Source organism: Sycon ciliatum, chromosome 1 (genome assembly GCF_964019385.1).
Source record: "Sycon ciliatum chromosome 1, ocSycCili1.1, whole genome shotgun sequence".
Taxonomy (NCBI): Eukaryota; Metazoa; Porifera; class Calcarea; order Leucosolenida; family Sycettidae; genus Sycon; species Sycon ciliatum.
The window spans coordinates 50,332,691-50,351,983 of NC_088643.1; the positions used below are offsets into that span (position 1 = coordinate 50,332,691).

The window sequence follows — 19,293 nt, forward strand, 5'->3', positions numbered from 1 at the left end:
TGAACCGCTGCCCTAGAAATTAGTAGAATAGAGACCTTTTGCAGGCCGAATTTCGTTACTCGACGTTAGGCCGAGTTCCGAGTGCTAGCTACCTTTTGCAGATCCTGGTTTCGTGGCTTTTGCTCGCTAGCGCTGCCAGAAAGAAATTCAAAAAATATTTTATGCTAACGTAATACCAAGAGTCCATAACCCATGGGTTTTGGACTCTTGGTAATACGTATCTATTTATCACGACAAACAGTCCGTATTTCAAATTCCAGAACGACAACCTCATGAATCCCGGTTTTATGATTGCACAACCGTTGCACCACCACCTACTCATGCAGTGACGCGCAGTGACAATGCTGCACTAGGCACCGTTCAACTGCGCAACCCCTAAGCAGTCAAATATAAGCAGTCAATATAGCCCTAGGCTAAGGAGTGAAATATGCAGGAATATTTGACTGCTTAGGTATGGCAAAAATCTATGTGAGTCAATACTAAGGGAGTGATAATAAGTAATAATGTTATTCTCATGGTGTTGACGGTGGAGCCAGAGGAAAGGACGCACTTCTTTCTCTTACCGCAGAACCCTCATAGCCAGGAGAACCACGTATAAAATGGGTTCTCCCGGGCCGCAGTCGGCGAAGAAGGATAAGGTCCATGGCCAAATCGATAATTTATCCTCGGCTTTACTTTGTTGGACCTGAGCTTGGCAAGTTGAAAGCAACCGCTGCCCCCGAGCGAAGATGCAGTGGGTGTCCAGTCGTGGTCGTCCCAGGGTTCGAGGATGACGAGCCATGCACAGGTACACTACATGTACTACAGTACTTGATCGTGAAGCTGCACTGTTTGCCATTGCTGACACTACAACAAACAACAAGAAATACCACCCCCGGGACAAAGACTGAAAGAGACAGAAAAAGTACAACAGTTTACTATTGTCATGCCCTCAGGCCACAGTTGCTTGACACAATCTTTATTACTATTAGGAAACTTGAAATGGAGATGTGAAACACAAATACACCCATGTAGATGGAGCAGGAATGCTTTAATTATGAAGAGACAATAATGATGCACTATTCAGCAACTAGTCTCCGAAACCTCTGCTTGCGTGAAGCTGGGAAAGCAGCTCAGTCAGTCATTTCCAACTAATGTTGGAGTGGTGCAGGGGGACCCCCTGTCACCCCTTATGTATATTGTCTACGCAGAAGGTGCAATGCAGAGGATCAGAGAAGCCTGCCCAGAACAAGTCAATCTACCTACTAAGTTCACCCTGTATGCAGATGATACAACAGTGCATGACCACAGCCGGACAGCAGTTGAAGCAACCGTAGAGAAATGCGAACCCATCTTCGCAGAAGACAACTTAAAACTAAACATCAGCAAAACACAATTTGTAACAGCTACAAAGTCAGATGCCTCCTGGAGGTCGGTCAAACTGTTGGGTTCTCGTCTGGGGTCAGCGGAGGACATTGATGCACGTATCATAGCAGCGAACCGGGCATTTTCCAGTGTATCATGGAAACGCCATACCCAGCAGTCCCGCTTAAGCATGTTCAACTGTCTCATTTTGCCAGTTCTCCTATATAACTGCGCGCTATGGACTCTAACAAAAGCCTTAGAAAGCAAAATTGATGTATGGCACCGCCGTAAACTCAGATACATACTTGGAATCATCTTTCCCAATAAAATTTCGAATAATGCTCTTTATGCTAAAACTGCTCAATGCCCAATAAGTGCAGTCTGTAGACGCCGGCGCTTATTATGGTTTGGACATGTCATTCGTGAAGGGAAGGACGCTGTGTCCTACAAAGCCCTTCACATGGCAATGAATATAACAGATATAAAGAAGCCCAGAGGTCGCCCAGTGACCAGATGGGTAGACAACATTAGGAATGACCTTTTACTTCTCAATATGTCTCTTTTGGAAGCGGAGCAACTTGCCTCAGACAGAACGCACTGGCTCGACGTTGTCGACAGATGCATGACCCTCATTTGATTTTTCATATGAGCTATATGCGTGCTGTATTATTATTATTATTATTAAAGGGAAACTGAACGCCAAAAATAAGTATGGCTTATCCGAAGGAGAATTGGGCACTGATTCCGATGAGCTATGTCTCGAGCCGATCAGAGAAGAGGAACCGTGTCAAATTTCATAAATAACACCTTCCATATTTGGAAAATGGGCTTGATGACGTGTGTACTGCTTAGCTGTCACCATGCTGTGCATGCTCAGCAGTGTAATTGAATGGAAGAAAACAATTACTTTGGTGTTTTGCAGCTCTATTTCGTTCCCTGACGGTACCCAAATCTAGATGTAGGAATCTGTTGAGCAGGAGAGTGACACATGTCTTCCCGAAGGCTGTCCAGCCTGCAGTGGTGATGAAGAAGACACGAATAACACCCCAAGATCGATTGTAGCGAATTGAAAAACTCATGGTGAATTTGCTTCCACTCCAAGGCAATGTCGAGGTATGAAGGGTGCTTGTACTGCCTTCCAAAGTGAAGCGGAGATGAACATGGCTTGGCATAGCTGTTGTTCTACGCCAACTTACTTACCTACTCTTGCTGGTACCGTAGTGGTATATTGCAAATTTCGTGGACGAACAATTTGAGTCACTAGTGGCTAGTGAGCAACACTAACAGGTGAGATTTTTGAATTTGACAAAAATTGTTCTTGTTTGAGAACAGACGGTGGCAGTCATTAGACTCAGTAGGTGTCTCTCTGCGGCTTCTTTCCCTTCATCGATAGGGTTGTGCTTGAAGTCGAAATAAATAGAACATGTGGAACAAAAATCTGATCATGTAATTCGAATTTCAATTTCAAAGTACAGTAGGTATCGGTTATAGCGTGGGTGTTTGAAAAACGACATTTGATTCTTATTACCGATATTTCTTACACACGATAAATCACGTGTGACATATCATATGCGCGCACATTTGGCATGTGGACACGTTCACATGATACACACGGATCAATCAGACTCGCGGTCGTGCTAGGCGACTGCGGAGCAGCGGATACGAGAGAAGTCGGAAGAAAGAGTCCGACTGGACAGAAAAAGTGATTCTCCAATGCTCCCTTGGACATAACTCTCTTTTTGTGTTGAATATTATTGTATTGAGTATGCACAGAGCACAGATGTTATTACTACAGGCGATACGCTTTGCACTAATCTGGCATATTTTGCTACACAAAATCCATTCTTAGTGCCGATATATTCTACTATGCGATAATACTGCTTGTAAGAATAAATATACACATAAAATATGTGTTATGATTATGAAAAAATGAGCGTTCATTCTTGTAAGCAGTATATTCTTGTATACGACCACACTATAACCGATACGCACTGTATGTGTACATCAAATCACAAAAATTTCAATATGGTGCTGTCCACTGAAAAAGACTGGGGGCTGGCAGCAATGGAAAGGGTAGAAACGAAACCAGTAAAGTAGAGTATTCATAAGGTAGAGGGAGTTGAAAACGGGAGACGAGTAGTAAGCATTTCAGTTCGAAGTAGTGTCAATAGACAGCATTGTGTTGCATATGTTGTGAATATTGTGCGAATCTAATAATTGGCAGAGGGTAGTGATTAAGCAGAGTATTGTTACAATACGAGGTACTTTGTGAGCAGATAGCAATCAATATCACGACATGGTTTAGACAGGAACTCATAAATGTCAAGAAATTGATAATCCAAAATTATAATTATTATCCCCTGAGTAGTATAATTATTATGGTGTTCTCCTGTGTTTACATGCAGAGCCTTGACGTTGCTGGACGAGCGACAATATAAATTACATAAACGTGCAGCAACGTACTCCCCGGACCAGATGCCGCTGCAGCTGAACACCATGCCGATGGAAAGCCAGGAGTTGATGGCGAAGCATTCTGGTCTGCACAGTACAAGGCAAAGAACAATAATATTATGAATTATAACGCATTGTAATCCTTCCCACACATCTTTGTAAAAACAAACAAACAGTGCCATTATCACAACACTTGATCAAGCATCTTGATGGAGGTATTTTCCATTGTGCTGGCCCAGCATCTGCACCAGGAAGACCATGTACACTTACAAGTAACTTGTGTGTGTGTGTGTGTGTGTGTGTGTGTGTGTGTTTGTGTATCCGTCTGTGCACACGTGTGTGTGTGTGGGGGGGGGGGAGCTGGGGGTAGACGCATATGTGTATGGGTAGGAGTGTGTGTGGGGGGGGGGGGGTTCACACACATGTGTATGGATGTGCGCGTTGCATGCGTGTGTCTGTGGGATGGGGTGGGGGTGCACGCACATGTGTACATGTGTGCGCGCAATATAGAATGTGTGTATTGTGTTCGTTGAACACAGGGAGTCCTCCTGATTCCATAAACTTTGTGATCATTGTAATTTTATGTGCTTTGAAGTTGAAATTCGCAATACATGTACTGATGCTTGATTAGATTTATGTTCCACATGTTCTATTTATTTTATTTTACTTCAAGCACTTGTACTATCAAGCACAACCCTACCAATGAAGGGAAAGAAGCAGCAGAGACACCTACTGAGTCAAATGATTGCCACCGTCAGTTCTCAAACAAAAACAATTTTTATCAAATTGAAAAATCTCACCTGTTAGTGGTGCTCACTAGCCACTAGTGACTCGAATTGTTCGTCCACGAAATTTGCAATATACCACTACGGAACCAGCAAGAGTAGGTAAGTTGGCGTAGAGCAACAGCTATGCAAAGCCATGTTCATCTCCGCTGCACTTTGGAAGGCAGTACAAGCACCCTTCATACCTCGACATTGCCTTGGAGTGGAAGCAAATTCACCATGAGTTTTCCAATTCGCTACAATCGATCTTGGGGTGATATTCGTGTCTTCTTCATCACCACTGCAGGCTGGACAGCCTTCGGGAAGACATGTGTCACTCTCCTGCTCAACAGACTCCTACATCTAGATTTGGGTACCGCCAGGGAACGAAATAGAGCTGCAAAACACCAAAGTAATTGTTTTCTTCCATTCAATTACACTGCTGAGCATGCACAGCATGGTGACAGCTAAGCAGTACGCACGTCATCAAGCCCAATTTCCAAATATGGAAGGTGTTATTTATGAAATTTGACACGGTTCCTCTTCTCTGATCGGCTCGAGACATAGCTCATCGGAATCAGTGCCCAATTCTCCTTCGGATAAGCCATACTTATTTTTGGCGTTCAGTTTCCCTTTAATAATGATGACGTTTTCCCCAATGACACCAATTTTATGACGCTCCATGTTACTCTATGTTACTGAAGTACTAACTTTGGTCATTGGTTTGTAGAGCCCCATTCTCTAGGAGATATTATCTACATCTGCTCTGTTTCAATGTCCAGCATAAGCAAACGTGTGGATCAAGCATAACTGCTTGATTGACGCTGCCGCGGAAATGCGTATAATAATAATAATAATAAGATGGAGCAGCAATGCAATACAATGTCCAAAAACTCAAAAATTCACTACCAGTATCATAGGGCCACAGTTGCTGCTACTGTGGTTGTTGTTGTTGTAATTGTTGTTGTTGTTGTTGTTGTTGTTGTTGTTGCTGCTGCTGCTGCTGCTGCTGCTGCTGCTGCTGCTGCTGCTGCTGCTGCTGCTGCTGCTGTTGAGGCAAGTTCACGTTCGCATAACAACAGGCGATTGACTGACTCAGTATCCTGTGATAGTGTCGGCTATGTAAATGCACCCTCTGGCCCCCTTGACCCGTTCAGAGAAGACCGATCACCGCATCCGTCAAACATGAAACACTGGCTATCGACTCCTGCATGTACAATGTCAATCATCAGTCATGTACATAATGCACAGTCATACAGTCATACAGTGATTCCACCAATAGAGCGGCCGGACCAGCCGCAGTTATACTTCAGTACAATCATGTAGATAAAATGCGTGAAACTTACACAGCCTTTCGCTCGTTGTACTTGCATACAATGATTATGACAAAATGGACATTGCACAATACATGACTGTACATTGTACCGGTACATGACAGACACAGTACAATCGTCATGTTGTTGCGGTGCAGTAGATGGACGATTTGGGGCCAGCAGGACAAAATTTAATATTTTAAATACTTTCTAGAGTCAAGCCTGGGTGATCTACACAGTACATCGTGGTAATCAGAATATCTACTATCTAGTGCTTAACATGCTTGCCAACAAAGTAAGAACTGTGTCTTGTTTTGAACTATAAAACCGCAAGCCTGCCACTGGAAAGACGGTCGGTCGTACACCATGGTACACTAACGACGTTACGTTTTAATAGGTAATGTTATGGCTATTGAGTATTGGCCAGGAGCAGATAAGCCCAGCTGCTTCAGTGTTTGGCTGAAAACACGTAACTCGTTCGTCGTTGTTTGGTTGACAGCATGTTAGTTACTGAGTACTGCTGTACTGTGCGCCCTCCGCCTTGTAACAATAATTATTTAGGCCAGTACTACTACTGCAGTCGTCTGAGGTACTTTGTCCGAGTCAGGAAGTTGCATTCTACCTGCGTCGTTGGGGTATACCGACGGTTACCAGTTACGTGTATGCGCGGAAGCAGGTACTAGGTCGTCGTACCGACGTCGTCATTGCGGGCCACTCGGCCCAGGTCACCATGATCCTGAGTTGTATCAACTAATAATACTTTACTTACTTGTAATTGTATGCACGGGACTATTTGACTTTTTTCTCCATTTGAATGTGTTGCGTTCATCTGTTTTCTTCCTGTTCTCACATTTTGTTGAGCTTGAATAAAGATATCGTGTCAAGTCGGGAACTACTTGTACTTGGGCCAGTTGGGGAAGTGGCTACTGCTAATCACACTACTGTAGTGCCGTGCAGGAGGAGGAGGGGGGGGGGGGAGGAGCTTCGAAGTGTTGACTGATCAGTGTTGTGGTGCTGGTTGGCTCCAAGCCGACGTCGCGACGTGCTAGCGCTAGTTTCTCAACACCTGCCGCACGCAGTGCACGACATCCATGGAACACACCGTAAACAGTAAAATTTATACAAAATGTACTTATTAATTATGTAGTCTACAGCCGGATCACTCCACTCTATTCGCTAGCCTACATCTACGAGACAAAGTCATGATTCATGAATGAGTCTGAACTCACTCTGCACTGCACTGACTGGCAAGGGGCAGTGTGTAGATCTACGTGTGGTGGTGGCAAGAACCGCAATGACTTATGTGCATTATGTGGTTCACCTGCACCATGCCATGCCTATACATGTACAAAGGCTACAGCCGCTGAGTCTACCGCCTACCGGTCAGAATCTGATCTGACTCGAGCCCGGTGAGTACATGGGTGCGCATATGTGTGGGTCAGACTGCCGACATGCGCGACACCGCGTAGACCATGCATGGTAGACCGTAGACTAACTTGTCGGCGTAGATCTACCCATGCCATGGACACGGTACCCGCGCGGGGTCTACGTACTGCCACTACTGACTGGTAGTCATCATGGTAGTGGTACAAGGACAGGTAGATCTACATCTACCTAATCCTACATGACCGACATCGACAGTCCGCAGATTACCTGACTAGAGTGTGAGTACGATAAAAGTATTAGTTACAAAAATAGGTCACTCCACGACTACTCTGTACTACTACTACTACTACTAGTAGTACTACTAGCAAGAGTCCATAACCCAAGCTCAAGAGTATGCAACTGTGATCTCTTTTCTATGGGCCAACCGCGCGGCGCGCTGCCTTCATTACATCATTCAGCTGCAGTCCGCGCACTGCGGAAAATCAAACACCGCACTTTCCCTCTAGTTTGAAATGAACTTTCGTACGGAACTGGAGTTCACGCGCCAGAATTCAGATAGTTGTGTAGGTACTGGAACGAATCGAGCAAAAACGGATGGGCTCGTGCGAGAAATTGAGAGTTTGAATGCATGCTTTCAGAGCGTGATGAAGGCAAGTTACGTAATGAAGGCAGCGCGCCACGCATGCACCCATAATCACAGTTGCATACTCTTGGGTTATGGACTCTTGGTACTAGTAGTAGTCCGCCGCTAGTCGACTGAGTCTGTCGACTGTCTGTGAGCATGTGACTCCATGATCATATGAGCTGAACTTTATGTTTCATACTTGTAGATCTACTCAGTACTTGTACATGTACATGATGTGATTGTACAGAGAGATAAGCTAAGACTTACAACATGTAGTAAGAGGAGTAGAGGCTAGAGCCTTAGAGTAGGGATTTCAGGTGATTTTTACAACTTCGGTTTTCACAGAATTTTGTTGTGCAATGTGAAAGACCAGGGTCAGAGGAAGCTATACAGAAAATTTGAAGCAATTCGGAGCAGTAAAACTGAAGATATAGGTCAAGGAATACCCGCGACCAACCTGTACAATAGTTGTGTACAGACCATACATGGGCAATGGCACAATCCGGAAATCCAGAAGTCCATAGCAACACCCTAGCAACGGCTAAACACAGCCAATCAACACCAAACTTGGTGGGAAGAGAGCTTAGAGGCCACTGATTCCAAAAATGTAATTTCCGTTGCAGATTTCAAATTTCCCGCCAAAAATAACAAACATGGCGTCCATGGCAACCGCCATAGCAACGGTGCTTATCAGTGCAAAATCAGCCCAAATAACCAACAACATAATGAACAATAGAGCTTCTTTTATGTACAAACTGTGAAGAGGTAATAAAAGAAAGGAAAGAAGCACAATAGACATGAATAGAAACAAGAACATTATTTAACGGACCCGCCCAAGATCAATTAGCTAGCACGCTACGCTTGGTCAGGTGTCGCTGCTAGAATGTAGCGGCCGCTTTGCCAGGGGTTCAGCAGCAGCACTGATGTCTGAAGCTGCATTATCATCACTCGCTGTGGTGTCATCCGATTCAGAGCGAAGCAGTGTTGCAAGGTTTGAGACCAAGCACTCGATGGAGTGTACCTTGCCAGCTTTCGACAGTGCATATACATCTGACGGCGCTTCCTGCTCCAGGACAAATTTGCGGAAGAAAAGCTGTGATCTCAGTGCCGCACGTTGTGAGCTTACTGACGACAATTTGGCAAGCTCCACCTTGGACTGGTCAATAGTTTGCCACAGACCACCGCACTTCGATATCTCTTGCGTCAAAGCCTCCTTCTTCTGCAACACTTTCTGTCGCTTCTTTTTGATGTCCTTCTCTTTCTCTTCCACTTGCTTGATGCGGTGGTCCCTGATCTCCGCCTGCCGGTCCTTGTACAGGTCACGAAGAAGGGGAGCTGTCTTGCGGCCAATCGCTAGAACCTTCGCACGCTGAGCTGGTGTCTGTGCGCCTAACCATGCTCCAGTCTTGTTGTTGGCGAAGGCAATCATTCCATCCATTGCAATTGTAGAGGCATTTGGCTTCTCCCGGACAAACCTATCCAACTGGGCGAAATCCCTCTCAGCGATTGCATTGGTGTTGCTGACTGATGCTGTCTCCTTAGCCAAATCAACAGTCGACTGGTGGAATATGCCTCCTGGTAGGTGGTCGATAAGAAGCTGACCCATATACTGCGAGAAGGTTGAGCACAGAACCTGCAAAATCTCCAGAGTTACGGCATCACTTGATGCAGGCTGGATGAGGCAACTAAACACTGGATCAAGGACGGAAACTTGAGCTGTAGGGAAAGGTCGTGCAGACCCATCAAGCAGTGATGATCCATCAGTTGCCCACTCCGTCAGTTTCTGGTGCATCGCAGAGTAGACTGATGACATATCCAGAATACTGATGCGTCGATCTTCCAGCACTCGCCACAGAGGAGCAATGACCAATTTGCAAATCAGTCCAAGCGCCCTTGCACCAGCAACTAATTCCGGAACACCTAGATCAGCAGAGACAGCTTTGAGCAAAAGGTTGGTCTCACCATGCACATCTTTGAGAAAATCAAGCATGCATTCATGTAGGGCATACAGACCAGCACCGTTGTAGAACAGCACATACTCGCGGTTTCCTCTTAGATCATGAAAATCCAAGTGTAAATCTGACTTGTCTAGAAAAGCACGAAACTCTGCTACTACTCCAGCTTGCTCATTTCCATGTTTATGAAAGGCACTAGTTGCTGTCCGGATGAGCCGTTGCACAAAACATTCCTTTTTGTCATATACACCTGGGACAGTGTTGGCACCAACTTTCTGTTCCCCGAAATGCAAGTTCTCCCATTCTGACAGTGTCTTCACAGCTTGTGTGGCTAGGCCTACAATGAAATGCATGCCGCAAAAAAAGCGATTCACTTTCGCCATGTTGTCTTTTGCACTCTCACTCATGTCATTCCATCCTTCTGTAATCCCTGGCAGAATGTCAGCACGATAATCTTGCAATAGGTCATTGAATGACTTCTGCACAGCACATCTGTCGCTCATTGTATTTTTCAATTTCGACAAAATCCTGTCACCAGCTTTGCTTTCACCTAGTGCTTCACACACATCTGTTACATCGCATAGCACTTCCTGCAATTTCTCCAGGGTGTGAGCTGCCGTACCGCATTTCATGTCAACAAGACCCATGCTGAATGTTTTACACTCATTCGCAAGCAGGTATGTGCCGTATTTGTCGCCAAACTTGGATGTGCCATCACTGTATAATGTGAGATTGTCTGACGCAAGAAGCTCTGAGGCTGCATGCATGGAGCTAATCCGTTTCAATTCTATCAACATGTTTGAAAGCGTTCCTGTACTTGGTAACTGCTCAGCATGCATTCCCACCATCTCCAATACTGTTTCGATAACGGGACGGACATTCAGGATTCCTACATTCTGTGAGAGCAGCTTGAGGCAACACATCCGAACACTATCTATAAAAACACCGTCATGTTTTGTCTGCAGCCGTGCTTTACCTTCCAGCTGACAAAGAGCATCGTGAAGACAAGCTTCTAGTTCAGCAATCCGTGCTTCACAATACTTCACTGCGGAAGCGCTCTCAGTTGCTGTACTTGCATAACTTTTTAGCATTTCATCAGACGACAACCTCTCTTTCCTATGATAATACGTTCGCTCATATTCGTTCTTCAATTTTCGCTGAGTTTCTTCGGCTTTCACTGATTTTTTTCTAGTTCCGAAACCATGCTCTCCATTTCCAAATCAAGGTGTTCAATTGTTTTCTGCAGTGTTGCCTCGTGCTCTTCCATTTCATCAATTTTTTTTCCACGCCTACCGACAACTTTCCGCAAATTCCGAAGACGACTGTACAACGACTGCACTGATTCCTGCAATTGTGCATTACTCTCTTGCACTGTCTTCAATTCGTGTTCTAAATCACATGCCTCCTTGGCTAAAACCTTTTCCACATTGTCTTCAAAGGTGCTTTGGTCTGTGTGCCCTACACTTGCATGTTCAGTATTACCTACTGCAAGACCAACCTCTTTGCACAAAGGAATGTCAAAATGCTGAACAAGAAATTCCTGAACCTGCTGCTGGTTGCACTTATCTTTCTGTAGCTTGCTCCTCTGTGACTTTATGCGGACGATCTTCGCACCAGCACCCTTCACATTCACAGTCTCCTGCTCCACACCATCCACTGCAGCCACTAGCTGAATGATGGAATCCAAGCTTAGATTCTGACTTCGCTTGTAGTCCATGAGCTCAAACACGATGCCATTTGACAATTTATCACGTCGACAGAGAGCTGAGAGATTACGATTGTCAGCAAGGGCATCATCCAGCGCTTTTCGGTTGATTCCAAGCTCCTTGCAGTGGGGGCCAACAAATTCTTCCATGACTACACTGGTCAGTACCACGAAAATAAATTCCGCTAAGAACCGCCGTCCTGCAGAGGTACAGGAACAGTCATTCTTTGTAAAATCGAGGTCGTAGATTACGATTTTCGATGCTGCTAGAGCGAGGACTTACCAGAAACGGCGGAAAACAGCACCTGAATATTTCACGACGACGACAAACAACTGAAAATCCTACGCACTACATCGTGAGACACACCAAACGAAAGCTCGAAACCTCAGCTGACAGATAAAAGTCTTCTTCCTCGCTGAAAATGTAGAAATTCAAACAAAAGCAAGAAAGAAGTCCGTGCACTTCACTGTGCCATGACGTACATGTAGATCCTTTTTGAACGCGTCACCATCCAGGTCGAAACGGCCGCTTTTGTCACGTGACTGATATCCCTACTTAGAGGTAAGGACTTAGGTGCATGCACGTGAGTGTGGCAAGCAGTGCCCGGAATAGTACTAGTAGTGACAGACTCAGTGCAGTGGGCACCGTATCGCGGTGACTGTTTGTTTGTCATGTGGACCAGACGCAGTGTTCCGTTTTCCCTTCCGTGACCTCGGCTCGAGATTTGCATGTTTTTTGCGGCGGCTTGCCGTAAACAACGGAGTACCACCGGCAGGATAAGAATTGTCTGTGTTGGAACGCTGCGTGTCTAGCTCTAGGCTGCGGCTTTGACAACAATACTCAATAGTGAACGTGATCGACTAGTAAAGCTTTGTGGCTGGAAGAAACTCCTGACCTGCATGCCAAATACTTGCAAACTGCCTCGTTCCGGATCGAGTTCATGCTGGACGCGTGACGGAAGGGGGCCTCGCCATCCAGCAGCTAGCTGCTACGATGGCCTGTTTGAACTTCGTTATTCCTAAAAGGAAGGCAGTGGCTACGTCCAGCGCCCGCCGCGTGCAAGTCCAGAAGAATAGTAGAGACTGGAGCAATGTGCTGACGACTGTCCTACGCTCCGTGAGGAACAAGGACTATTTAGGACTGTTCTCGGATCCGCATGGAGTAGAAAGTATCCCCAACACGCCAGCTGCTCAGAGTGCATTGGAAGATTGGCGCAGAGAGAAGCGCAAGCTGGGCTACAGACTTGATGAGCTGGTTATTGTCGATCTGTTTCTGGTTGTTGATTGGCAACAGGCACATCAGCTTGCCTACAGCGGTATGAACGCAGAGCTGGAGTGGAATCAGCATGCCTATCAGTTTGGTGATCCGAGCTGCGGCGCAAACCTGTTCCGACATGCCGACAGTGCTTGGGAGGCCGCTGCACTGCATAACATGATGGCTTCAACAGCAGGCGAATGCCAAACGGTCTCCCTTGTTGTGTTCAGCTGCCTGCACGGCAAATGCAAGGACACGAAGGAGTATGGCTGCACGCCAACACCTAATTTTGATTCGCACATCGGCAACTTTCAGCCGCCCGATGATCTACCGAGTGATATGCTGCCGTTTCGCATGCAGTATGTGTTTGACTTTGATGATGAGGAATGCCGCACCCGCCCTCAGCCGCGTCACTGTTGGCCTGTGGCCATTCTGACCCTTTCCCTGGGTATGTCTAACAAGTACTACCATTCGCTGAAATGTCGTGTTGGAAAGCAAAGAGCCCGTGCCCTGAACGAACAACAGCTACAGCAGAAGCAGGACCAGCAGGAAATGGATGAAGAGCAGCAACTGCAAAGGCGTAAGCAGCAGCGGATGCAATGGCAGCAGCAGCAGCAGCAACAGGAGCAACAACAGAGGGAGCAGCAGCCGCAGCAGCATCAACCACAGCTGCTGAAGCAGCCACTGCAGCAGCAGCAGCAGCAGCTATATCAGATGCAGCAACATAGGCAACAGGATCCTCGACCACAATCACGTGAGAAGCCCCCGCAGCAGCAGCAGCAGCAGCAGCAGTGGCAGAAACGAAAGCAGCAACGGCGACAGCAGCAGCAGCAGCAGCAGTGTCAGGAACCAGAGCAGGGGCACCTAGTGCAACAGCAGACATACCCTCGCCCGAGCGCCCTTGTTTGGGCAGCAAGCATGGCGGATCAGTCTACAAATACCGGCCCATCCACTGCAATCACATCAACGGTCCTGTCATCCTCAGGCACGACAGCACACTCACAGAAGTCCAGCCTGGCTACCTGGCTACCAACGCCAATGACACCAGCAATCACCGGCAGCAGTACACAGCAAGTCACGCTGTGGCAAGCCTCACCACTGCAGCTACAAGCGGCAGTGCAGCAGGAACTGTCTGCTGTCGTGGACCAGCAGCAGCCGGCCGCACAGCGCTCATGGCAACCTACACCATCCTCGCCTCCTCGAACATCTGTAGGGTTAGAAATGCCCGGCGGGACTGGCCAGCTACACAAGTCAACACCATCATCAGCCATCATGCACGCTCTGCACGTTCTAGGCCGGTACGCACAGCAGTCACTGCTAGCTGACCCGACGCGGATGGGCTGCCGGCAATCGCAGACATGCCCACCACCGCAGCCCCCGCTGTCGTCACCGCCGTCGCCACCGCCGCCACCGCCACCACCACCGCAACCACCGGTGCCATCTCCATCTCAGCGCACACTGGCTCAGATTGCCCCTGGATCCAGTACTGCACAGCCCCCGGCCGATGCTACAAGTGAAGGGCCTATCATTGCAGGTAGCGCTGCATCAACCGGGCCATGTCTAGTGCAGCAAGAACGCACGGGATGCCAAGCATATTGTATAACCGGTTTGAGAGATGAAAGTGGCATTAGCGTGCAGCAACCTCCTAGAGCTCAAACAAATCTGTGGTGCGGCGATCTTGTTTCGAGCGGTTCCAAGCGAATTTGCAAGCTGGAAGTGGAGCTGAGTGCTACTAGTACTTCCGAGTCCCCTCAGTTCAGCTCAAGAGTTCCACCTCTGCTTGGTGACCAGCTGCATATGACGAAGGGATTTCGCCTTGACAAGCTTCAGCAGCGCTTGCCGGTAGATGTGTGGAATGCCAAACCCAATTCTAGTCTGACTCGCCAATCCTGGACTTTCCACTGGCTGACAGCTAAAGTTTCTGAAGAAGCTGAGCCGGGTCGTCTGGCGGCCACTCACCAACATTTAGCTTCTGTCAAGTTTGCTGCAGTGTGCAACCTACGTCCAGCCCGGTCATCTCCGTCAACCTCGTCCAAGGTCAAAGTATTTATTATTCCCAAGGTCTTCAGCTACGCCAGTGGCTTGCAGCTGCTATTGGCAGTAAAAGAGGACCTCAGTACCGACACTGCTGGACGGCATTCCTCGCTCGGCGCTGCTGGTCAGTGTTCCTCACTCCACACTCTGCACAGCTCATCACCTGTAGTTGATCAAACCGATGTCCAACTTGTCGTTGAGGTTTGTTCTCCTGCAGACGTCTCCCACGTAGCTCATCAGCCAAACGCCGTCAACAAAGTTAGCAGCAGCAGCACAACATCCATCCCGCTGCCGGTGGTATCGTCGGTATCTTCGCCGCCGCCGTCATCCTTGTCACCGCCAGTGCACCCGGCCGATACCACTCATGACACGGCTGAAGAGGAAGTGAGATCACGGTCACCTGACTCACGCGGCCGTGACCTTGAATCTGACGGCGTACTTCGTCGCTGCACTGCAGCGAGCCCTGGCAATCCTGCTGCTGAAGACGACGACGATGACGACAACGAGAATGACTCAGTCCACTCTACACGTAGTGATGGTTTTAAGGACGGTGATTGTGTGCTTCCTGAAGCAGATGCAGACGAGGCGGCTGCCGGCATGCTGGATACACGCAATGGTGACAACCTGAAAGCAACTGCAAGCGGTATCATTAAACTGGCATGGGATCGAGCCTGCGCTGCGTCTTGTCGAGACGACGTGACCCAGCAGCACTCAGCCGCTCAGCCCAGCAGCAGCAGCATGCCGATCCTGGCTAGCAGCGCACATGCAGTGTTAACACCGCGGCCAGTATATGTATCACAGCGCTCTAAATGTGTCCGAGCCCCAACGGTCAGTGCTGCTGCTGCTGCTGCACGGTCTCCGCTTGCTGCTATGAACGCCGCGTTTCCCACTTGCCTACCCGGACCGGTGCAGGCGTCACTAACGCACACGACCTATGGCAGCTGTAAACTGCTGGAGTCAACAAGCGCCTTCTATCAGATGTCACCTTTTCAGCCATTGACGTTGGCGGGCAGCCGCTGGCGTCCCGTGGCGTCGAATGAAGTGATGAGCTCTGCCAACTCTCCAACATCAGACCATTCCTCTGGACAGCGATCATGTCAGCCCACTCCGCACGGCAGAGCACCAGTCGCGTTCACGCCTTTCAGGCTGTCCAGAAAACGGTCGCGTTGTCCAACTGGGGCTGACTTACCATCACCAAATCGTTCAGCCAAGCGCGTTCGGCTATCTAGTACCGCCGACGAGCCTACACTTCTATCCAGTGGCACCACCGGGCATGTTGTTCCTCATCAGATTCAAGTGATTCGTGAACTCCAGGCCGTCACATTAAACCATTGCGGACCCGGGCAACATACCGACCGTGATGATGATGCTGCTGCCGTGGCCGATACCTGTAAGGATAACGCTGCGGTTGTCGTAGATAAGAGCAAGGACATCGTTCCATTGCACGGTCGTGTGGATACGGCGGTAGCACAAGTGACAGGATCTACAGACAGTGGCGCTGCCGACTGTTCCAGTCCATGTGAGAATAGCCGTGATGACGCATGTGAGAATAGCCGTGATGACGCATGTGAGAATAGCCGTGAGATTAGCCGTGATGATGCTTGCGTGCATGTCCAGCGTGCATATAGCCCATGCGACTTTTCTTCGCCGTATGTTCCCGCATCTCACCGGCCCAACCTGCTGCATTCACCAGAGGTGGATTCGATATACGCCGAGTTTAGAGAGCGGATTGAAGATGGCACATGGGACGCTCCCTCCCCGTCTCCTCTGTCTTCGCCAGTCCGTTACTCATCTGACGTCTTCCAATCCGGCAGCCATCCGCAGCCCAATGGGCTACTTGTTCAGCATAACTGCGTGTCAGGGCAGCCGTGCTGTCCAGAGAGCCCTCTGGATCAACTCGACGGTGTAAGCCACCGACTTGGCAATCACGTTGATCCGAGCAACTTTGAAGAGCTCAGCGTTGTGTCTATAGATTTGCAGTCGGATGATGGCGACGCTGGTGCTGCTGCTGCTGCTGCCGCCGCCGCCGCTGCTGCTGCCGCCGCCGCTGCTGCTGCTGCTGCTGCCGCCGCTGCTGCTGAGGATGATGGTGATGATGATGGTGGTGAGTGGTGTTTGCGTCATCAACAGGACAGCTCACCGTCACCAATGTCTAGTCCATTTTCATTCACTTCAATGGTTTCGCTTGATACCGACAATTCAGATGGAGATCAGCCAAGAGCAGCATCTCTGGAGCATCATCCGCTGGAGATTGTCACCGATACGGCAAACAGTGATTCTAACAGTTGTTCTAGTCCCACCAGGTTGCGAACAGCTGACTCAGAGCTATCAAACCATCGTCCTGGAGGTTGTGCTGCGGCAGCTGTCTCTCAGGATCACCCTGACTCTGCGCCCTGGTTTGATGCATGCGAGTATAATCCCGTCAGCGTATTCTCGCTGTCGCACGACCTGTGGGGCGATCTGGCCTCTGACCCTGACGTTGACGCTGATGATGGCAAGCCCTATTCACCTAGCTCTCCATGCTCTGTGTCTCTGCCTAGCTCGCCAAGTTCGCCAAGGACCACTGCCTCGGCTGCCAGCACCATATCCGCATCTCACTTCAGGGATAGTGGATGCGACGAAACATCATTGAACGGCGTGCCTTCTCGGCATGCTGACCCGGGTCATGGCTGCACAACAAATCATGCTTACGACAAGTGTTCGCAACATCTCCATCAGGAGAAGTGCTTTCTGGGTGCAAAGGATTTACGGGACGTGGACATGTTTGATTTCTCTGACAGCGACGGTGTTAGCATTGCTGAAACCGTGTCCACGGATGGTGAGTGCTCCTTCTGTATTCTGGCACGAACAGCTCGGAACGCTGTCAACGCGCACACCGGTCACAGTGCCCGCTTCCCAATAGTTATAAACTGATTGCTGTACATCAGACTGTGAGTATCTAGATGTGTGTGTGTGTGCGTGTTCCTATAATTATTACTGTTTTGACCGAGCCCAGTGTATCTAGCAACTGTGTGTGTAACTACAAGCACAGTGTATGCTCTAACGTTGAGGTCTGCTAGTGAATTTACTAAGCACATTGTTCTACGCATGTTTCGGTAATGTTCCCACCGCACACAGTGTTGCTACTATAGGATGACTTCATGACTGAGGGCAATGCTTTGCTTCCACCACCTCTAACTTTAAGTTCGCGTGTTCACCGGCGTATAACTCGTTCTACTGAAATCGCTGGTGTGCTTCAAGTGATTTTATACTTGCTCTTTCCAACCAACCACAAGAGTTTTCCTATGCACCTTTACCCCAGGATGTGTCTTTCCGTTAAGCTGAATTTTGGGAAGGCTCGGATTTCTGCACCGGTACGTAAGCTTCGAACTTTCGAAGTATGTGTGTTCCATCGTGTATTGCTTCACAAATTTCTGCGATGATGTCATCATTATTATCCCAAGTATGCTACTGCTGGTAGTCCCTTTCCTTGGTAGCCGGCTTTATTGTAATTGTACTGGCTTGCACTGGCTTGAGCACCCTGATCTGTGAGTACTGATATAATTATCTTTCTGCCTTTGAAATCTGAATTCTTTCTCGGCATTCGCGTGTCACTGCCGGAATGGACTGCCAGATGCTTATGTGCAAGCATGTGCATGCGCACGCGTGTGTGGGGGGGGGGGGTGAGCTGTGGTCGGTGCTGCCACTCTACTCATGGCTTCCAAATCCATAGCTGCCAAAGGTGGCTCTCTCGTCGTGCCAATTGAACATGGTCCCTGATCTCTCGGCAGACTGCCGACTTTCGGCCGTCGCTCGTCGTTCCATGTTGTCGGCTCCGCAAGGGGACACGTGACCGCAATGGCAGTGTTTACCAGGACCAGGTGTGTGTATGTGTGTGTGGGTCCGATGTGCTCCATGTGGTGTAGACCAGGTGTGAATTGGGGGTCGATTCACAAGGCTTCGCCAGTTGTGTGGATTAGGCATTTGCCTGGCGCTATAATAGGGCTTGAAAGTGATGACGTCAAAAACGGCCTGGGAGTAGTAAATTGACATCAGATTTCTATTTTGGATCCACTAAGGTGTGACTTTGCTATTGCCTCAGTATGTGGGTGCATAGCAACCCACTCATGTTGTATGCAGGTGCAACTTTTACTTCGCCACCAGTTGTCACCCCGCCCCCACTAGCCAAATCAGTCAGTTTCACTGGCAACATCACCTTGCTGTGAGTGAGACCGCTTGAAATGTGCTTGGATCCATACAAAAACTGGATCCAGGTGGATCCAGTTTTCGAATTTTTCAAATTGTTGCTATGCCATTGCTATGGAGTGACGTAGCACTTTCAAGCCCTATTGTAGCCTTGATCTGGTTCATTCAGATCGTGTCCGCTATCGTTGCTATAAGAGGAAATCTGTGGGTACACATCCATTGCATTTTTCAGTTTTGTGTGTTTCTCTTGCGACGGGTGCATACTATGTTATACAT

At 48.3% G+C, this 19,293-nt stretch overlaps 1 protein-coding gene across 1 annotated transcript; it reads right to left on the reverse strand.

Moving 5' to 3' along the window:
• Positions 1–8,170: 8,170 nt before the first annotated feature.
• On the reverse strand, positions 8,171–11,941 carry LOC135830893 (uncharacterized). Its single transcript, XM_065343111.1, has 2 exons — positions 11,827–11,941; positions 8,171–11,743 (listed from the first exon to the last, which is right to left on the reverse strand). Exon 2 carries the CDS (start codon positions 10,927–10,929, stop codon positions 8,749–8,751), a length of 2,181 nt encoding a protein of 726 aa, XP_065199183.1. The 5' UTR covers positions 10,930–11,743; positions 11,827–11,941; the 3' UTR covers positions 8,171–8,748.
• Positions 11,942–19,293: the final 7,352 nt, after the last annotated feature.